Source organism: Ambystoma mexicanum, chromosome 6q, assembly GCF_040938575.1.
Source record: "Ambystoma mexicanum isolate Mex_15411 chromosome 6q, UKY_AmexF1_1, whole genome shotgun sequence".
Classification (NCBI taxonomy): domain Eukaryota; kingdom Metazoa; phylum Chordata; class Amphibia; order Caudata; family Ambystomatidae; genus Ambystoma; species Ambystoma mexicanum.
Window position 1 is genome coordinate 6,198,305 of NC_090937.1, and position 18,146 is coordinate 6,216,450.

The window sequence follows — 18,146 nt, forward strand, 5'->3', positions numbered from 1 at the left end:
CAGAACTAAACGCAACCTGGAACCAGACGAATCTCGAGCAGCGCTGTTCAAGACCAGGAGCATTTGCAAGAAGGCAGCGATCGAAGTCACCGGCAAACTTCGGACCCAGCTGAGAAGGGGGGGGTGGAACTCCTTGACAATTACGGTAAGTAATGCATGTCTTCTGATGCTTGTTAATCTGCTTAGAATCACATGCTGTGCATAGACTAGCGAGCAGTACCCGGAGTTGGAAGTGGGTTGCGAGAAGGAACAGTAGAGAAAAGATGTCTTAGTACTGCTTATCCCACCTGAGAATCAGACCTAGAATGAGTGTCTAGGCAATAGTGTTTCGTAAAGGTGTGTACAGAACTCCAGGTTGCAGCTATGCAAATGGACTCAAGAGGAATATTTGCAATGAATGCTATGGATGCCCCAGTGCCTCGAGTAGAATGTGCTCTAGGCTTGAAGGGCAGTTCTCTCTTTGTAAGAGAGAAACATAGTGTGATGCATTTGACAATCCACCTTGAAATAGCTGATTTAGAGACAGGATCCCCTTCTCTACCAGCTGCCACTGAAACAAAGATTTGTTTAGTCTTTCTTAGTGGCTTAGTTTTCTCCAGGTAAAACATGACTGCCCTGCGCACGTCTAGTGTGTGAAGGCTTCTTTCGGCCATGTTAGTAGGGTTCTGGAAGAAAGTGGGTAGTTCGATTGACTGGTTCACATGGAACTTCGAAATAGATTTAGGCGCAAACCTGGGATGTTTGCGCAGAACTACCTTGTCTTTGTGGACTGTAACAAAGGGGTCTAAAACAGAAAGAGCCTGTTGTTCGCTAACCCTTCTGATACAAGTGATAGCCACTAGGATGGCTGTTTTATAAATCAGGTCTTTCAGACTTGCTTTATGCATAGGCTCGAAGGGAGCTCCCATGAGCCTGGTTAAAACCACATTCAGATCCCATCCAGAGGCTGGGTGAGAGATGGGAGGATAAATCCTCTTAACTACTTCCATAAAGGCTTTAATCACCAGTATCTTCCACTACTATACCTTTTGCTGTGATGTGGTGTAGGCTGACAAAGCAGCCAGATGAACCTTTAGGGAATTAAAGACTAACCCAGAGTCCAAAAGGTGGGTTAGATACAACACAATGAGTGAGGGTGAGCAATCGATAGGATTGACACCCTTGGAATTGCACCAGATGACAAAACGTTTCCACTTGCTAGCATAGCAATAACGTGTATTAGGTTTCCTCGCTTCCCTGAGTATGTCCATGCACCTCTGAGGGAGTTGCAGGTGTCCAAACTCTATGATCTCAGGAGCCAGGCTGAGTTCAGGGTTTGGGGGCACGTGTGTAGGGTTTCCCCCCTGCCCTGAGACAACATGTTGTATGGGCAGGGCAGCTTGACTGGTGGGGAGAGGGACATTTCCATCATGTGAGCGAACCAGGGTTGGCTGGCCCACATGGGGGCCACTAGTATCATGGTAACTGGTTCGTGGTGCATCTTGTGCACTATCTTGTTGAGAAGGGGAGTCGGGGCGGGGGGGGCGTAGACAAATTTCCCCAACCAAGTTATCCAGAGATCGTTCCCCTTGGACCGGTTTTGTGGGTACCTGGAGGTGTGGTCTTGGCATTGGGCATTCTCCTGAGTAGCGAACAGGTCGATCTCTGGGAACCCCCCTTCTGTGAAGACGCTGGATACAATGTCTTCGTGCAGTCGCCATTCGTATTCTTCTGGCAGAAGAAAATCTCTGCTGAGTACATCTGCTAGAAGATTGAGTTCCCCTGGAACATGTCGGGACAACAAAAACATCTTGTGTTTGAGAGCCCATATCCAAATGTTTTGGGACAGCTTGGATAGCCCTGAGAGTGAGTGCCCCCCTGTATGTTCAGGTAATACATTGCTGTAGTGCTGTCGGTTAAGATCAGCATCGTCTTCCCTTGCAGTTGTACATGAAAGGCTTTCAGTGCTTTGAACACTGCTAATAGCTCCAGTAAGTTTATATGATTGGACGCTACTTGAGGGGACCACACTCCGTGTGCTATCTGCTGAAGCAGGTGAGCCCCACAACCGTGAGAGATGCGTCTGTCGTGAGAGGGCTTCCACTGCAGGGGTGGTGAAGGTTTTCCCCTTCAGGAGGTTTTCCCTCGACCACCACTACAGAGGGAGAACGAGGGCTGGCGAGACAACTACCAGATCTTCCCATTGTCCGCTCGCCTGACACCACTGGCTGTTGAGCCACTCTTGCATGGGACGCATGCGCAACCACGCGTGGGGAACCAAGTATATACATGACTTCATCATCCCTAGCAACCGCATGGCTTTGCGTACCGTCACCTCTCGACTGGCTAAATATTGAGGAATCAGAGAGTATGTTCAGAACCCTCTCGCTGGAGGGGAAGACAAGACCGTCTTCAGTCCGAATTAGTGCCCCCAGACATTTTTTACTTGGCTGGGGACTAGGCTGGACTTCTTTTCGCTGATTGAAAAGCCCAGGCTGAAGAGGAGATCTACTGTTTTTTGGGTGTTCGAAAAACAAGCGTCTAACGTGTCCCCCGTAATGAGCCAGTCATCGAGGTAAGGGTAAACTGGGACTGATAGTCTGCGCAGGTGTGCTGCTGCCAATGCCAGGACTTTGGTAAACACCCTTGGCGCCGAGGCGATGCCGAAGGGGAGTACTTTGAACTGGTAGTGTTTGTCCTGGATCATGAACCTTAGGTATTTTCTGTGCGCTGGCAACATTGAAATATGAAAGTATGCATCTTTCATATCCAATGTTGCCATGAAGTCCCCCCGTTTCAGCAATGGGACCACTTCTTGTAGTGTTACCATGCAAAACTTCTGGGGTTTTATGAACTTGTTCGCTGGGCGCAGATCTAGAACGGGACACATGCTGAGATCCTTTTTGGGTACAAGGAAGTACACTGAATAAATACCCTCGTTTACCTGAAGAATAGGGCCGGCTTCAATGGCGTTCTTTCCCAGCAGTGCTTCCACCTCTTGAATCAGGATGTTCAGATGGTCCGGTGAAAGGCGTCGTGAGCGCGGCGGTCTGAAATGTGGAGTTCGGGAGAATTCCACGCAATAACCGTTAGGCGACCGTCTTTAAGACCCACTTGTTTGGAAGTTATCCCCTCCCATGCCTTGAGGAAAGATGTTAATCGCCCCCCGACCAGGGAGGCATGGGAGGGGACCTAGACTTGGTCGTCATTTGTGACCCGAGGCCGTGGCTCCTCTGGGATTGGGGCCTCTGCCTCTACCCTTGCCGCGTTTCTGACCCCTTGAGGGATAGTAAGCGGGGCTTCCAGAAGTTTGGTTATTGTTGAAGTTGCCCGTGCTGTAGTGGTTTTGACCGGCACAAGCTTGTCCTCGAAAGAACCGCCGAGAGTTATTACCCCTCTGGGACGAGGGTTTTTGTGTAATTTGTTGCAGAGACTTTAAGGTCTCATGCTGCTTCTTGGCTGTCTCCAACGCTTCATCCACTGCCTTCTCAAAGAGGTTAGACTCTTGGATGTACATATTGATGAGGGAGGCCTGAGTTTCAGGTCTAAACCCTGATGTACGCAGCCATGCGTGTCTCTTCAGAAGTGTCCCTTGTGCAAGGGATCTGCCAGAAGTTTCTGCAGTATCCAGGAAGTTTTTGACCACATTCTGGTTAACCAGCGAGAAGCTTGGTCCTGGCCAGCTCCGGGACCTCCTGAAGGCCGTCCTGGAGCAGGTTCCACTCGGCATCGGCATAGCTTGCTAATAGTGTAGTATTATTAGCAACCCGAATGGTATATGCCGCTGCCGACGTGATACGTTTGCCTAGGGCATACAATCTTTTAGACTGCGTGTCCGGAGGAGATTCTCCAGTGGCAAGGGGGACCCCTGCCCTCTTACGAGTAGTGGTCACCACCAGCGAGTCCGGGATGGCATGTCCCTTGATATATAGGGGGTCAGAAGGAGAAGGACGAAATAATTTTTCGACTCTCGGGTTCACAGCCCTTGTCTGGGCAAGTGTGACTAAGGATGGAGCTATCCGCCTCTTAACAGAGTTAAGGAGGGGAATGGACTGACTTGCGGTAGGTTTTTCCTTAATAATGCCTTCCACAAAATCCTGCTCAGGCAAAGCCTCTTGAGTGGTAATTTTGAAGAATTCTGCTGATGTTTTCAACATGATGTTGAAAGCTACCTGGTCATCCACAGGGGAGGCCTGGCGAGCCGGAGTGGAAGGAGGAGATTGAATCAACGCATGTTAGGCAGAAAGCTGTGCAGTTCCCTTTGGGAACACTGCAAAAGATTTAGAACTACAGGTGTTAGCAGTAAACCCACTTGGTAGCAGTCTGTACCACCCAGATTTACCTGGTAGCTGTGGCTGAGCAGTCAGACCTCCCTCAAGAAGAGTTAAGCAGTATGCAAAGTATACACAATAGGCACTCAGACACAATAATACAAGCAAACACTGACCAGAGCTTTGGTATCAAAGTATATAATTATTTATTTAAAAAAACACTGTTTGAAACACTCCAGCACTCTTATTGTAAAACACTCTAAACACAGTTACTATTATAATATATACAACCCGTATTCCTTATCAGATAAGTCTTAGTTAACACCACTTATTTTCATACAGAGGTGAGCGCTTAACTATAGATGGCACTCCAATAAGTTTATGAAGAAGGGAGGGAAAAAGACAGATTATGGAAGGGTACACCACTCTAAGATTTAGGAACACTTTTAGCAAGGAAGAAGAGCAAAAGTCACTTGTGAGCCAAAGTCCATAGGCTGGGCCCACTCTTAGAGGGAGCAGAGCACAAATGCGCCCAAGATCACACAGTTACACTAGGCTTTGAAAGTCTTGCAGAGAGTTTGAAAAGAGTTTAGAGAGGCTCAGAATAGTTTAGCCAGGGTGTCCCAGGCTAACCAAGGTTCGAAAGCCGGGGGCTAAATCTACCCCGTACAGTCGGTGGCAAGGGAAGCCGGGCGCGACACAGTACCTTAAGTGGTAAGGATCCTCCAGCGGTGGCGGCAGTTCCTGGCAGCGGGTGCAAGACTTGTCGTCGTCCAGGGGAAGAGAAGATCTCGACTTGGAGGAAAGATGAAGGTCTTTGCACTGCCAGGGAAGAAACCAGCCACAGAGTTTTCCAGTTAAAGGTATTACCCTTTAATTTGTGGTAAAACGTGGTATCCCGGTTGCCGGGGTGCTTGGCACAGGCAAGGCGGCCACGAGATACGTCGGGAAGGCGAAAAGATGGTGAAACTGGTTATCCCCACCAGTCAAAGGAAGAAGACTCTCCGGCGGGAGATCTCCTCTGTCAGCGGGAAAAGTGGTGAGACGGTCCAGCAGGGCTCCACCGGTGGTGTCGTCGTGGCAGGTCGGCTCAGCTTCTCCCTCATCGGATTCTTAGGTCCTGTGGCGACTTCTGAAGTTCCAGTCCCCAAAGCCCTGCTTTTATGCAGAAAACCCCCATTCACTCAGCCTAGCTGTCACTCAAACATGCTAAGTGGTGAGCCGGCCAGCTCACCACTTGGGCCAATCAGGACGGAGTGCGACTTGAGTTGCCTAGGCAACTCAGTCCAGGGTGCCTAAATCCCCCTCCACCCCTCCTAAGTACCCCAAACAGAGTGGCACCACTTTGGAGGGCTTCTGTGGAGAAGCCCGCCAAAAAGTGGAACAAAGGGCTCGACCTGGGTTGGAGTCACAGAAGAGAACACAAACGCCATTTTAGAACCGAGTTTTGGCAAAAAATACCAACCGAAGAATTAATATTGATTAAATAAACCGGCGGTATGTTCGAGGCTATCGTAATTAAATAAATAAAGATAGTAGCCTCGAACAATGGGAAAATCCAATAGAGAAATATTTGCGGTTGAATATAAAAAGTAGTATCCACTGCCACCAGCCAAAACTCCATCAGGGGGGACGGAGACGTGCCCCCTAGACTAACAGACCCCAGGGAAATCGAATTGCCCCAGCCAGTACCTCCACAATATGATGGTTTGTACTGGTTCTGTTCAGAATTTAAGATGACTAAAGTCAATGGTGACTTTACAGACCCTGGGAGACAGTAGTCAGTCCCAGGGGATGGAGTCTATACTGGGGAGTCACTATGACACCCCTTTGTTACTGCACTGAAGGTGCTGTGTAACACACATCACAAAAACACATGAAGCCCTATGGAGTAAAAGGCCCCATAGCCCATTAAACACATCTAGAGTCAAAGAAACACACTCAAATCATGTCCAAGAGTGAGGGTAAAAGAGTCTCACGCTTGGCAGGAGAAAAAAAATAAATCCCAAAAATCCAGCAAAGCTGCTGGGGGACTCCCTAGATTAGGAAATTCAGCCTAAACAGAGAATTCTCCCTAACAACGCACAAAGTATCAGAGTCCTGATCTTGATGTGACCAAGGATCCTGTCGTCTTTGCTGGGATTCCTCCAAGTTCTCCGTAGTCTCTTGTTGATCTTCTCCATAATTATCCAGAAAAAGGGATTCCTCTTCTTCAGTATAAATGTCCCTGTATGTGTCCATGTGGGCCACGTCTTCCTGTTGGAAAGCCTGAGGCTTGTATTTGAAGGTTAGGGTCTATACGAGTCTTTCGGCGGTGGCTGGTCAGCAGAACTGATAACCTGCTCCAGCCGGTCCATGCATCCCTCGAATTTTTCAGTAGTCCATTTTGAGGACCTAAAAGGGCCTAGGTTGGGAGAAACAACGTTCTCCGCCCTTTGGCGTTGAGAGGAGCTTCTCAGGGTGTCCGAGAGAGGCTTTTGACTATCCACGTAAGATTCATCGGAATCGCGGCCCTGGTCCGTCGAAAATTTTTCTGCGGCACCGGAGTAAGGCCCACTGCCGCTGTGATCCTACCGATGCTCTTCCTGATAGTAACTGAATCGTTGTGGGACAAAGCCTCTGACGATGTAGCGGTAGCCGAAATGCAGTCGGCGGCACCAGAAGGCCCAGCGGTCAGATTGCCGGGTAGAGGCCTAGTCATAACTTTTGGGCCTAAAGAGGCCTTGTAAATGGTTGAAGTTTCGGAATCCAAAACTTCGGCACGTGCAGATTGGGGAGTAGCACCCTTATTAATTTTAGTTTGCCCAGTCATGCGCTGCTGCGGATGCGGCGAAGGCTTTGGATCTACGCGATCCAAGGGAACCGTTGAATCTTTCCACTGGCCCGTTGGCGCTTTCACCTTCTTCGACAAAGGCGTCGAAGATGGCGTAGGGGTTGTGTGTTTAGTGCAATGTTTATGTACGCCGCTGTCGCCGGTTGTAGTCCCTGTAACAAGACCAGAGTCGAGTCTGAAAGGGTCGGGACGGGCGTGGCAGACCTAGAAGTGTCCACTTCAAGGTCTATAACATCTGCATTAGATGTTTGGTCATCCGAAGTACCCCCGTCACTTTCGGCTGGTGTCGCGGTAGGGGAGGGAGGCTCCACGCGTGACATGCGGTACAGGGCCCACCGCTTTACACGGTGATCCTTAAGTGTCTTAGGCTTAAGGAGCTTGCACGCCGAACACCGCTTCTCGTCGTGCTCTAGGGGGAGACAGGCGTTACAAGTCCTGTGCTCGTCCTTCCAAGGATATCTGACCCTACACTTAGGGCAGAATCTAAAAGGAGTCCTTTCCATAGCCAAAGGGAAGGATGACCAGACCGAAAGGGAAAGAAGTGGAAAGGAGGAAAGACATAACAATATGGCCACCCGAACCCACTCTCCCTAAGTATAGGTCGGCCAGAAGGCCCGACCACGTGGAAATCCGGCCGCTGGATCTTAGGATCCGAGACCACAGCCGTAGACGATTCCTCCGTAGTCTTCGTCCAAAATGTGCTTATTAGGCAAAGTGACTTAACGGGGGATAACCGAAACTTTGGTAAAGATAAACAATGTCTCTAGTAAGAGCTCCGCTGTAGGGCGACCAGTTATCTGGGCGGAAAAAAACAATCTGAGGGACCTCGGCGCGTGACGGATTTCGGGTACTTCACACGTCACGATAGGGATAGTGTTACAGACACGCCTATGCCGACGTCCCCTTTCGGTCCCCAAAAGACAAGATGCAACACTCCACGGTTACCACAGGATGTCGGACCATATGCACAGCATGTGATTCTAAGCAGATTAACAAGCATCAGAAACACCGTTCCTTTTCTTTCTCTTCTAGACCCAGTTTCCTCCTGTCTCTCTGCTGAAAAGGCTTCAATGGCATCCTGCTTCCTTCACATCAACCCTTCTTCAATCGAGGTCATCTACATTTCTTCAGCCGCCCCTTCACCCTCTACATTTCCAAATGGCATCTCTTGTCCACCTTCTATGCCCCCCATACGGCTCCTCTGCCCGCAGTCTTGGGGTCCCTTTTGACCACTCTCTTTCTTTCTCTGTTCATATCTCTACAACAGCTTGCTCGGCCCGCTATCATCTTTATAAACTCTGTCATGTACATCCTTTTCTTTTTTTGGTTGTGACTAAGCTTTTAGTATACTCTCTGATCAATTCCCCCGACTGTTCTGTTCTTTTTCTTAGCCCCCCCTTGTCTCACCTTGCGTCCCGTCTTTAACTTCACTATTCGCATACTATTTCAACTCTCTCATCGCTCCTCCGTTACTCTTTCCCTCATCTCAGCTTCTCTCCTTTGATCTCCATCTTCACTTTCACTCTGTTTTGTCTACACATCTTTGCATGGTCTCCCTACCTCTGTTCCCTGGTCTCCTTGTATACCCCTTCGCTCTCAGACCCCATTTCTTGTTTCTGTCCCCAAGTTACCTTGCGCCTCCTCTCGTTTTCCTTCTTTCACGCTTATCTCACCTAAACACTGGCACACCCTTCCCTTTTACATTGGCTCTTCCTTTCATATCTTCCAGACTCAGCTTTAAGACATTTGCTCCAATCGCTTACTCATGCCTAATCGCTGCTGTTCATGTCTTCCACAACCTTCATTGTAAATTGTAACGCTGTTGTACTTTTTATCTGTCAAAGTGCTTTGGTGAAAGCGCAATAAAAATAAATACAAATAATTCTCCCCACTGCTACAATCTTCGACGAAGAGCCGGGATGATAGCGCGTGACAGGAGGAGCAGGCCACCCACATATGGTCCAAGCATCCAGTCCCATCGACATGGAAAAAAAGTACTGACAGTTGTTGCCGGGGCAGTGCAACATTATTAAGAGGGACCCACATGTTTGTGCTGCGCAAAAAGTGTTCAGGTCCCATCCCAAAGACTGACAACCACAAGTATGGAGGAAAGGGGCCAGGAAACAGGAGTATTACCAAACTAAAAAGTGCAAGCACAACAATCAACATCCTAACACATTGCCACCAATTAAAAATGTGGCTTGTAGACTTGAATGGTAAATACACTGTTACTGGAGCATTAGTAATAATGCTAGTTTAGCCCACTCTCTCTACACTTGGTCTATTTCACAAAAAAGTGACTGAACAAGGCATAAGAAATTCCAGCTAGATGTATACAATCTAAATGCACTAATTCTTGCATCTGATCCTTTATTACGAGCCAAAAATGTACTTGTGTCGAGGAGCTCTATGCTAGTTTTCAAGGATCTGAACAATCAGTAAAGAAATATGCAATACAAGGAACATTATATTGATTTACATCCCCAAAAGGAGCACACCAGGAGGCCCCTCAAAACATTTAGGCTTGTATAAAAGAGAAATCCGGCCAAGTTCTCGCTTGAACCCAGGTCTTAGAAGACTCAGAACAGTCCACATCAAGGAATGAGGACAAAAGAAAACTAACTGATTGTGGGGAAGGAAACCTACTGAATCACTTGAGATATAAAGGTCTTGAGGTAAACCAACCAACACCAAATTCGTTTTCACTCCTACCGTATTTCAACTTTTCTGCCACTTGCATGGTCTCCAGGTGCTCGGGAACATCTAAAAGACAGTGATGGGTGAGGTTAGTGGGGAGAGAAGAGCAACTGCAAGACAGGTTTGCTGTTGTGTTTATGCATGCAAACTGGATGTTCCCTGAGCTATTTGTGGGGGGCAGGTTCTATGTGTTGTAGACAGAGCACAGAGACATTTGTTTACAATGGAGTGCTTCATGTGCCTGTGGTGCAAGGGTGCATTGACTCAGGGCATGGTATGTAAATTTGTTGTAGAGGTGGAGTATTCTAAAGTTTGATAACTATTGTAAGGGGTGAACAAATGCCACATGTGTGTGGCATAGTTGGTATGCGTGTTTTGGCTGGAGTGTAGACTTTGAGCATGTTATTGCAGGGAACAGTAAGAGACTGATGAGCATACACATCTGAATCTGCATAGATCATAAGATAGCATTGTAAGGTATGACAAGAGACATTAACATCATAATAGTGCTTTACAAGTCATAGAAACGTGTGGTTGCCAGCACTAGCCTATTGCAGACAGATCCTGTTTCACTTTTGCCAATTTGCCATGGTCAGAACCTGTCTCTCTCCCACTCCTTATCCCCTTTCTTTTTCATATCCATTTGACCATATGTGCAACAAGAGTCTGGGAATAAGCAAATACAGATAGTGGGGAGCCTGGAGACTCCATTCAATACCAGTGGCTATGTGATAAGGGTGATGGAAGGCAAGAGCTGTTGCCTCAGAGAAACAGCTGCTTGAGATATGAAAACCCCAGACACCCCTTTAAACTTCATTAGTATGTAGGTTGGTAAAATGAGTGCCATCACAAACCTAATTATAACTTGCTCAGGTGGTAAGCACAGTGACCTCAGTGGCACGCTGGGGAAAAGCCCATCAGGTCACAGGAGTTTGTCAGGTGATCAAGGCAGAGGCTCCAAAATTCACAAATTAATAATGAAATATTTATTTATGTATTGTGAAGTGTGAGAAACCGAAGGGTATTCTCACTCCTAAACACTTTGGATCCTCTACGCAGGTGGCTAGGGAAAGGCCATCGCTAATGGATCCCGCCCCTGGGACAGAGAAGCAAGGGAGGATCACCTAGGTGGAGGATCCTTGAGGAATGGAAGTGGGGTGCCCTTGGGCGAGACATGGTATCGCCTTTTCCTGTTAGTGACGAACACAACTCTTCTCCCATCTCCATGTGCTGTTATAAGCTCATTCCTGTAATTTCTCCCCAATCGACACTTGACAGTACTGGGACGAAGAAGAAGCAACTAAGGGCAATGAAGACCATGCTCCTTCGGTAAGCCTCTTGCACAATTTTCTTTACATTATCATACCCCTGGCACATTCTGTTCTTTGGTGATGCACCCTTGCACCTTCCTTTCTTGGTCTCGTGTCTCTTGCACTTTCCCTTATCAACCTGCGGGTCTTTCATGCCCCCCCCCTTTTCCTGCTTTAGGGGTCGCTCGCACCCTTTTCGTTACTTTCTCTAACTCTGGAATTCACTTTCTCAATCTGTCGGGTCGCTCGCACCGCCTTTTCCTGCTTCGAGTTGCTTGCACCCTCACTTTACTGTCTTTCGCTTCGCACCCCTTGCACACACTGCTTTTTCCTTGCTTTCCTTTTTATGTGTACTGCTTTACTTTCTGCTTTCAAGTCGCCGCTACCACTCCAGCCATCCTCACCAGCCAGGGTTCCTCTCATTCGCTTAGTGAGACTCACCCAGAAAGGGTGGTGCCGACATGCAGCTTGCCGGCATACAGGGTGTGAGGTCAGGGTCTTACCACATGCCCCCTCACCCATCCCCTAGAACCGACATGTCCCAGTGGAACAAGCACTGGCCTGGACACGGCCAATAGGCAGTACTTCACCTTCCTCCAGCTTCACTGAGACCTGGCTCTTTTGTCTCGCTGCGGCCCCTCCGATACACCTGGCCAGCATCTCGGCGTCCTGTTATCCTCCGGTCATCCCCGGCTTCTCATGCTCCTGCCTTCACATTCCAGCCAGCAATCCCAGCTTGCTCTCTGGCAAAACATTTTAGGAATGAAAAGGGATCCCCTGATGGACTCAGTCACACAGTCTCCCAACTGCTTCTCCCTGCACTGCCGAGGGCTCACGCTTTCATACACCCGAGCCCTGTCAAGCAGTTCTTGGCTTCCCTTGACTGGACCAATTAGGTCAATTAATGAGACATGCCTGACTCTCCGCTCTCTTTCTTCCTTCCAGTACTAACATGGTAGGCAATAGAGTGCAGGTGTCAGGTGAGGACAAAGGCAGTGAACATGGCAAGCGAAATGTGCACAAGATCACAAAGTGAATAGCTTTGAGTCAAACAACATGCACACAGGAACCAAGACACATGTATACTAAAACCCAGGAGTGCAAATAGAGTGCGACAACAATACAAATATATGAAAAGGGATGTGGTGTAAGCACTTAGAAGCTCCTTATGAATACAAGGAAAGTATTTCATGGTTTGGTGCCTTGAGGGCCTTTCAAGGGATAAAAAGGTGGGCACTTCTTCCACAGTGCCCATAGCAGGAATGGCCTCCTTACCCACAATTACTGTTACAGGTACCGACAGCACTAACCCCACGTACAGGGCAAGCAACGACAGGATCTGTGAGCTAACACTCTTCATGGTATTGAATAAGGTAACTTAAAAACAGTACTCACGAGGACTAGAAATACCACTTGAATGTCAGCAAAGCCCACAAACCATGTTGATCAAATAGGGACCCAGAAAGGCTATAACAGCAATGTGAGGATAACTAAATACATAAGACTCAAGACAAAGGGCAAGTAGGAATAGTGATTACAGAATAATGAGGAAAACATAGGCATCCACACAGGAGCTAGCTACAACAGCACACCACACCTAATAAGCAATGTGAAATAAATGCAGAAATGCAAGGGAAAACCTGGAATGGATTCCAAGAGAAAGTAAAGGAACAGGAGCAGAGAAAACGTAATTACAAAGGCAAACCTCCCCTACCCATCCAAGGAAAAAGGCAGGAAGCTAAATCTATAAAGAGGAAAGACTAAAGTATCAAGGTTTACAGCAGCAAAGGGCAAAGTCAAAGAAATATAGAACACAGGCAAACTGGGCTGCACCAAAAAGGAAAGCACGGACAAATGCTGCCTGCAAACAGAGGAAGACAAAGGGAAGCAAGGAAGCAGAAATCGCAATATTAAGCACATTAAATTCGAAATCCAGGGATAAGAAACAATAAATAAAAACTAGGAACTAGGCACAAAGCTAAGAACCAGAAACAAGGGACCAGTCACAAACAGGAACACTGCATCATTGACCAGCGCTGGACTGAAGCAAACCGAGGCTTTTAAAGCTGCTTAACGAGCACACGCCTCAGGTGTGGTGCTTGCTGCACCTGCAGCCACAGGTGTTGCCTATCCTCCACCCAACCTTGTCCTGCAAGGGTGGAGATGAAGCAGTGGGCCAGACATTCTGGGAAGCATTGTCATTTGATTAAAGCAGCATGCTGGCTGCCAGAAACCTGGAATGGATCCGGGAGGGAAGTAGCCTGGAAAATAAGGATTTAGCACTCCCAATTCATCACAGCACTGTAGCATAAGGTTCGGAAGGAAAGTCCAGTAGGGAATAAACCCCAAATCATGTCCCTAAGTGGTGGGAACGGGAGCGAAGGGAGCGAATCGTGACAGCAGGTGTGTATGGGTGAAGTCAAATGTCTGACTATGCCTGACCTTGTTAGGGGGTCATGTTGGTTTCTTCCACACAGTACTACAGGGACTGTTCCCATATGTAATCTTTCCTACTCTTTATTGCCTCTTCTTCATCTCAGTATGTGTTGGAATTGCGGAGGGGGGATACAGGGTTAGATTTACAATTTCCTGTTAAGGCTGAGAGATAGAGAATGGTGATGGATAATTGAGCAAAGGGGAATTCCGTGTCTCAGTACCGGTAAATGTTACAGATGGGAAAAGGAGGGGAGATGTTTTACCACAGCCTAAAGAGGTCGTGGGAGGGGTAAGGGTAGATTTACCATCCATAGGAAAAGTGGGATACCGCGTCTCACCCCTTGGCACCCCCCTCCTAATCCCAAAGGACCCTCCACCCAGGTGATGCTCCCTCGCTAGTTAACCCCAGGTTCTGGATCCAACAGCAATGGCCGTCCCCTGGCCACCTGAGCAGAGGATCCAGGGGGAGAAGGAGTGAGAATACCCTCAGGTTTCTCACAACTGTGAGATACTAATTTCAGAAGTAAAATGAAACTTACATTTCAAGTAAAACCATTAAATGCTGTATAATCAAAATGAATGCTACTTTACCTACAAGTGAAAACAATAGCGCTGTATCTTAAAGGAACTTTAAATATTGAAACAAAGCTTGAAGATAATTTCAACAGTCGCAATTTCAACATATAAAGAAGGTGCAAGAGTGACAATGAACTTTAAAGAGACAAAGGATATTTTTGTGCTGAAATTAAGTCTTTGGAAGGGAACCCTGAGACTTGAACCCTTTATTGACTTACGACCAAGGTTCATTTCAGTGCTTGGAAATGTTTTACTTGGAACTTGGGGAAGGGAACCCTGAGTACTGGTTAAACAATGTTATCCTGAACACAAGAGGTAACTTTGAGACTTTTTGTTGGAACTACTTTATACTTGGGGAACGGAGCTGAAAGGAAGCCGAGAGCTGGAAGTGGCTCAAAACCTTTTGTTGGACACCGTTTCTTTTGGTTGCTGACATCCCTACACATTGTATACATTAGTTGTGAGGCCAAGATACATTTTGGACACAGACAGATTCTTAAGTTGAACTCTTTGACTCAGACTTTCCTTAGTTTTATTTAGGTAGGAAAATTCCACCTGAGCATAGGTCAAGTTAGGCATTTTTCCATCCTGACATTTAAGTTAATAAAAGTGATTTATGTAAATATTGAATCTGTTGTCCATCTTGCTTCATGATGCCTTCGTAGAAGGCATCATTAAGCCTTCGTAGAAGGCATCATGAAGCAAGATGGACAACAGATTCACTTTTCTTAACAAAGAGTATTTTTAAGTCAGGATGGAGTAAGGCCTAACTTGCCCAATGCTAAGGTGGGATTTGCCTACATAAAGAAACTAAGGACAGTCTGTGTCAGTAAGTTCAACTTAAAAGTCTGTCTGTATCCAAAACCTACACTTGCCCTCACAAATAAACATATATAATGTGTATGGATGTCAGCACCAAAACAAACCGTGTTCAAAATAATGTTCTGAGCTTTTTCCAGCTCTGGTGGCATAGTTCAGCTTCCCCTTCTCCTAGGTTCAAATGGTTCCACAAAAAGGCTCAGGGTTCCCCTCCCCCAAGTTCAACACAGTTCCAGGATATCTTGGGGTTTTCTTCCCCAAGTTCAACACAGTTCCAGAATACCTCTGGTTTCCCTTCCCGAAGGACAACACAGTTCAAGTCTCTTGACTTTCAATAATACTTTCAGCTTCACTTATAATCCTTTTGACTTTGTAGCAAGTCGAACGGATGCTTTCTTTCACTTCAGCATTTGTACCACATAGCCTTAGTCTTTGGGTTTCTCTTGGCTCTTTCCCAAATCGGGCTACTCGGTCTAGGAGCAGTTGTCAGACCACACGGTCCACCCATCACAGGTCACACAACCAATAACCCTTGGCACTTTGTCATGCTCTTAGTTTTCCTTGACCAACAAAGGTTTTCCACCTTGTATCAATGTCCGTATTTAACATGGGCTGTGGTTTCTCCTTGGTCATCTTTTGACTTTGCCACAGCTTCTATTCACTTTATTCTGTGGTGTATATCTTCTTCCACCACCTTGCTTTCACCTTCTCAACCGAATTCAGCAGCTTGTCTTTCACACTTGCTTTTCATTTTGTTCACTACTGGCTTTCACTTGGTTCATTAATGCTTCTTAGCACATTACTTTCACAATAGCACATCATTCGCTTTCCTCTTGTGCTATGATTTCACATTGCTTCCATAATCTTTTCTTTAGTTCGGTATTCAATTTTTGTCTTTGTGTTTTCAAAAATATTTCACAACCGGTTCATAATTCAATGTGCTTTCATTCGGGTTCCAAACCCCAATCTCCTGAGTTTCCGTTGGTTCGACAACATTAAATGTCCAATTCCCGCCCCTGGAGCACCCAGGTACGAGTGTTCCCCATCTTGCATTTACCGGGGATGGTCTGCTCCACTGGGCATCTGCATCTTCTCTCTGGTCTCTGTCTTTTGCTCCACTCTATGGGAACTGTCTTTTGGCGGGCACTTCTAAATCTAATTTGATATGCTACAGGTGGCCCAGAATAACGCAGTCCGTGCAGTTAATGGTCTCTCTAGAAGACAATGGGCCTCATTACAATTCCGGCGGTAGCCGTGCCGGTAAAACCGGCAGGCTGCCGCCGGACTTGCACATTTTTTCAGCGCCTGGCTTGCCAGTAACAGCAGGGGATTCTAACACCGCCGGTTCGGGAAGTCAGGCACCAGAAAAATTGTATTCCCCATTCTCATTTGAGTCAAAAAGGACTCGATGGGAATGGGGAACACGAGGCCCTAGCACCATAAATCACGGTGCCAGTGCCTCCATTACGGTCTGCTTACCGTGGTCACTGTGACCGGCATGTCTGCCAGCGACTCAAGCAGGCAGATCCGTATTGTTCCAGCCAGGTAACAACAGTCCCGGAGGCTTACCGGCACCGTTGTTACTGGACCGGCACACTCATAATGAGGCCCAATATGTCACTGAGGCACAAAAGGCGTTACATTGGCTCCCAGTAACACTGTATATCATATAAGCTTCTACTGCTTACACATAAGTGTCTCCATGGGAAAGTGCCCATTTATCTTAGGAATCGAATTAGGCGTGTTCTCCCTGTCCAATCACTTCGGTCTAATCACATTCTGAAACTAATCTCTCCAATATTTAAGCTTCAGCGCTATGGTGGCACCTGCTTCGATTCCATTGCTCCTCGACTGTGGAGTGGAATCTCCTTCCTACCCATCTTCGCACTTGTGATAAACTATCGGTTTTAAAAAAGCTCTTAAAACGCATCTTTTTGCTGTTGATGGATATCTCAATCTCAACTTTTGGATTCCCTGGTCTTGACCTATTTCCTCACCTCTTTCCTCTAACTTGCTGCGCACTGAGGCGCTTGGGTGAGTTGTGCAATATTAAAAAAGATATATAACAGTAACTCCCAGGTCGACGTCGGGAGCTCCGGCGAGCAGCGCTCGCTGTCGGGAAACCCTTCCTGCAGCCTCCCATTGTGGTTAGGAGGTTTCCGTGTTCCCCAGCTCCAGCTGAAAAATCGCAGCTCAGGCAATTGACAGGGCTCTGGTCCATTCACAGCCTGCGGCACCCATCTCACCCCGTGGCAACACATGTCCTCTCTGCTGCTCCCACTCCAGCCTGCTCCTCGCCTTCCAGCTGCCACCTTCTCTCCAGGCAGGTTACCCCTTACATGCTGCTTGGCCACTTTTTTAAGCACCTGTGGCCTTTCATTAGGTTGCAGGTGAGAGCAGTTTGCCTGACCATAATTACACCAATTAACTGGACATGACTGACCCTTCATAGTCATCTTTCTCATCTCAGTACCTCAGTACCATAGTGGTGAAACTGACTGGAAGTGTGCATTACTCCTAGTTGCCTCCTCATCCCAGACTTAAAGGCAGATGATTGAGGAACCATGAATGTGTGTCGAAGGAATAGAGATTGAATGATATGGGGTATTCCTCCTAGTTGGTTACTTTCTGGTTTGGCATTTGTTTGAGGTGTCTTGGAATCAACAAACGTTTTGAAGGGGTTTCACCTGGCCTATATAAAAATAGTTCCTTCGAGGTGTACTCTTAGACTTTATTTAATAAGGGCATTTCCACTGGCTCTTCTGAAGTCGGTTGACAGGACCCTATAAAAGCTTCTGGGATGGAAGGTTAATCATGACATGGGAATGGGTGATACCATGTCTCACCTAAGGAAATCCTTCATCCATTTCCCCAAATCTCCTCCACCCGGGTGATCCTCCCTTGCATATACATCCCCAGGGTCGGGATCCGAAAGAGATGGCCCTTCCCTGGCCACCTGAGCAGAGGAAGTTGGGAAGAAGGAAGTGAGGATGCCCTGAGGTTTCTCAATATATAGGAGGAACAATGCTCTTTTGATCACAAAAGAACCTACAATAGATAAGAAATCAGATTTGACAGGAAGCAGTGAACTTCTTACAATGGGATGAGTTTGAGGTGCTTTATTACCAGGTTGTGGAGGGGAGCAAATGAAACAGTCATTGTGGACAGTACATAAATGGAAATACATAGATTAAGGACAACTAACACTGGACATTCTTAAGTGGA

The 18,146-nt window shown here is 47.1% G+C and overlaps 1 protein-coding gene across 2 annotated transcripts in view; it reads right to left on the bottom strand.

Annotated features, from left to right (window-relative positions):
- The window catches only part of TDRD7 (tudor domain containing 7), a 2,843,905-nt gene that overhangs the window by 1,943,887 nt on the left and 881,872 nt on the right, over window positions 1-18,146 (bottom strand). Inside the window, exon 5 of one of the 2 annotated variants that reach the window (XM_069630366.1) lies at window positions 9,796-9,846. The exons of the other annotated variant lie outside the window; for it this stretch is intronic. Coding sequence (XP_069486467.1) covers window positions 9,796-9,846 — 51 coding nt within the window. The remainder of the gene's footprint in view (window positions 1-9,795; window positions 9,847-18,146) is intronic. 2 annotated transcript variants of the gene reach the window in all.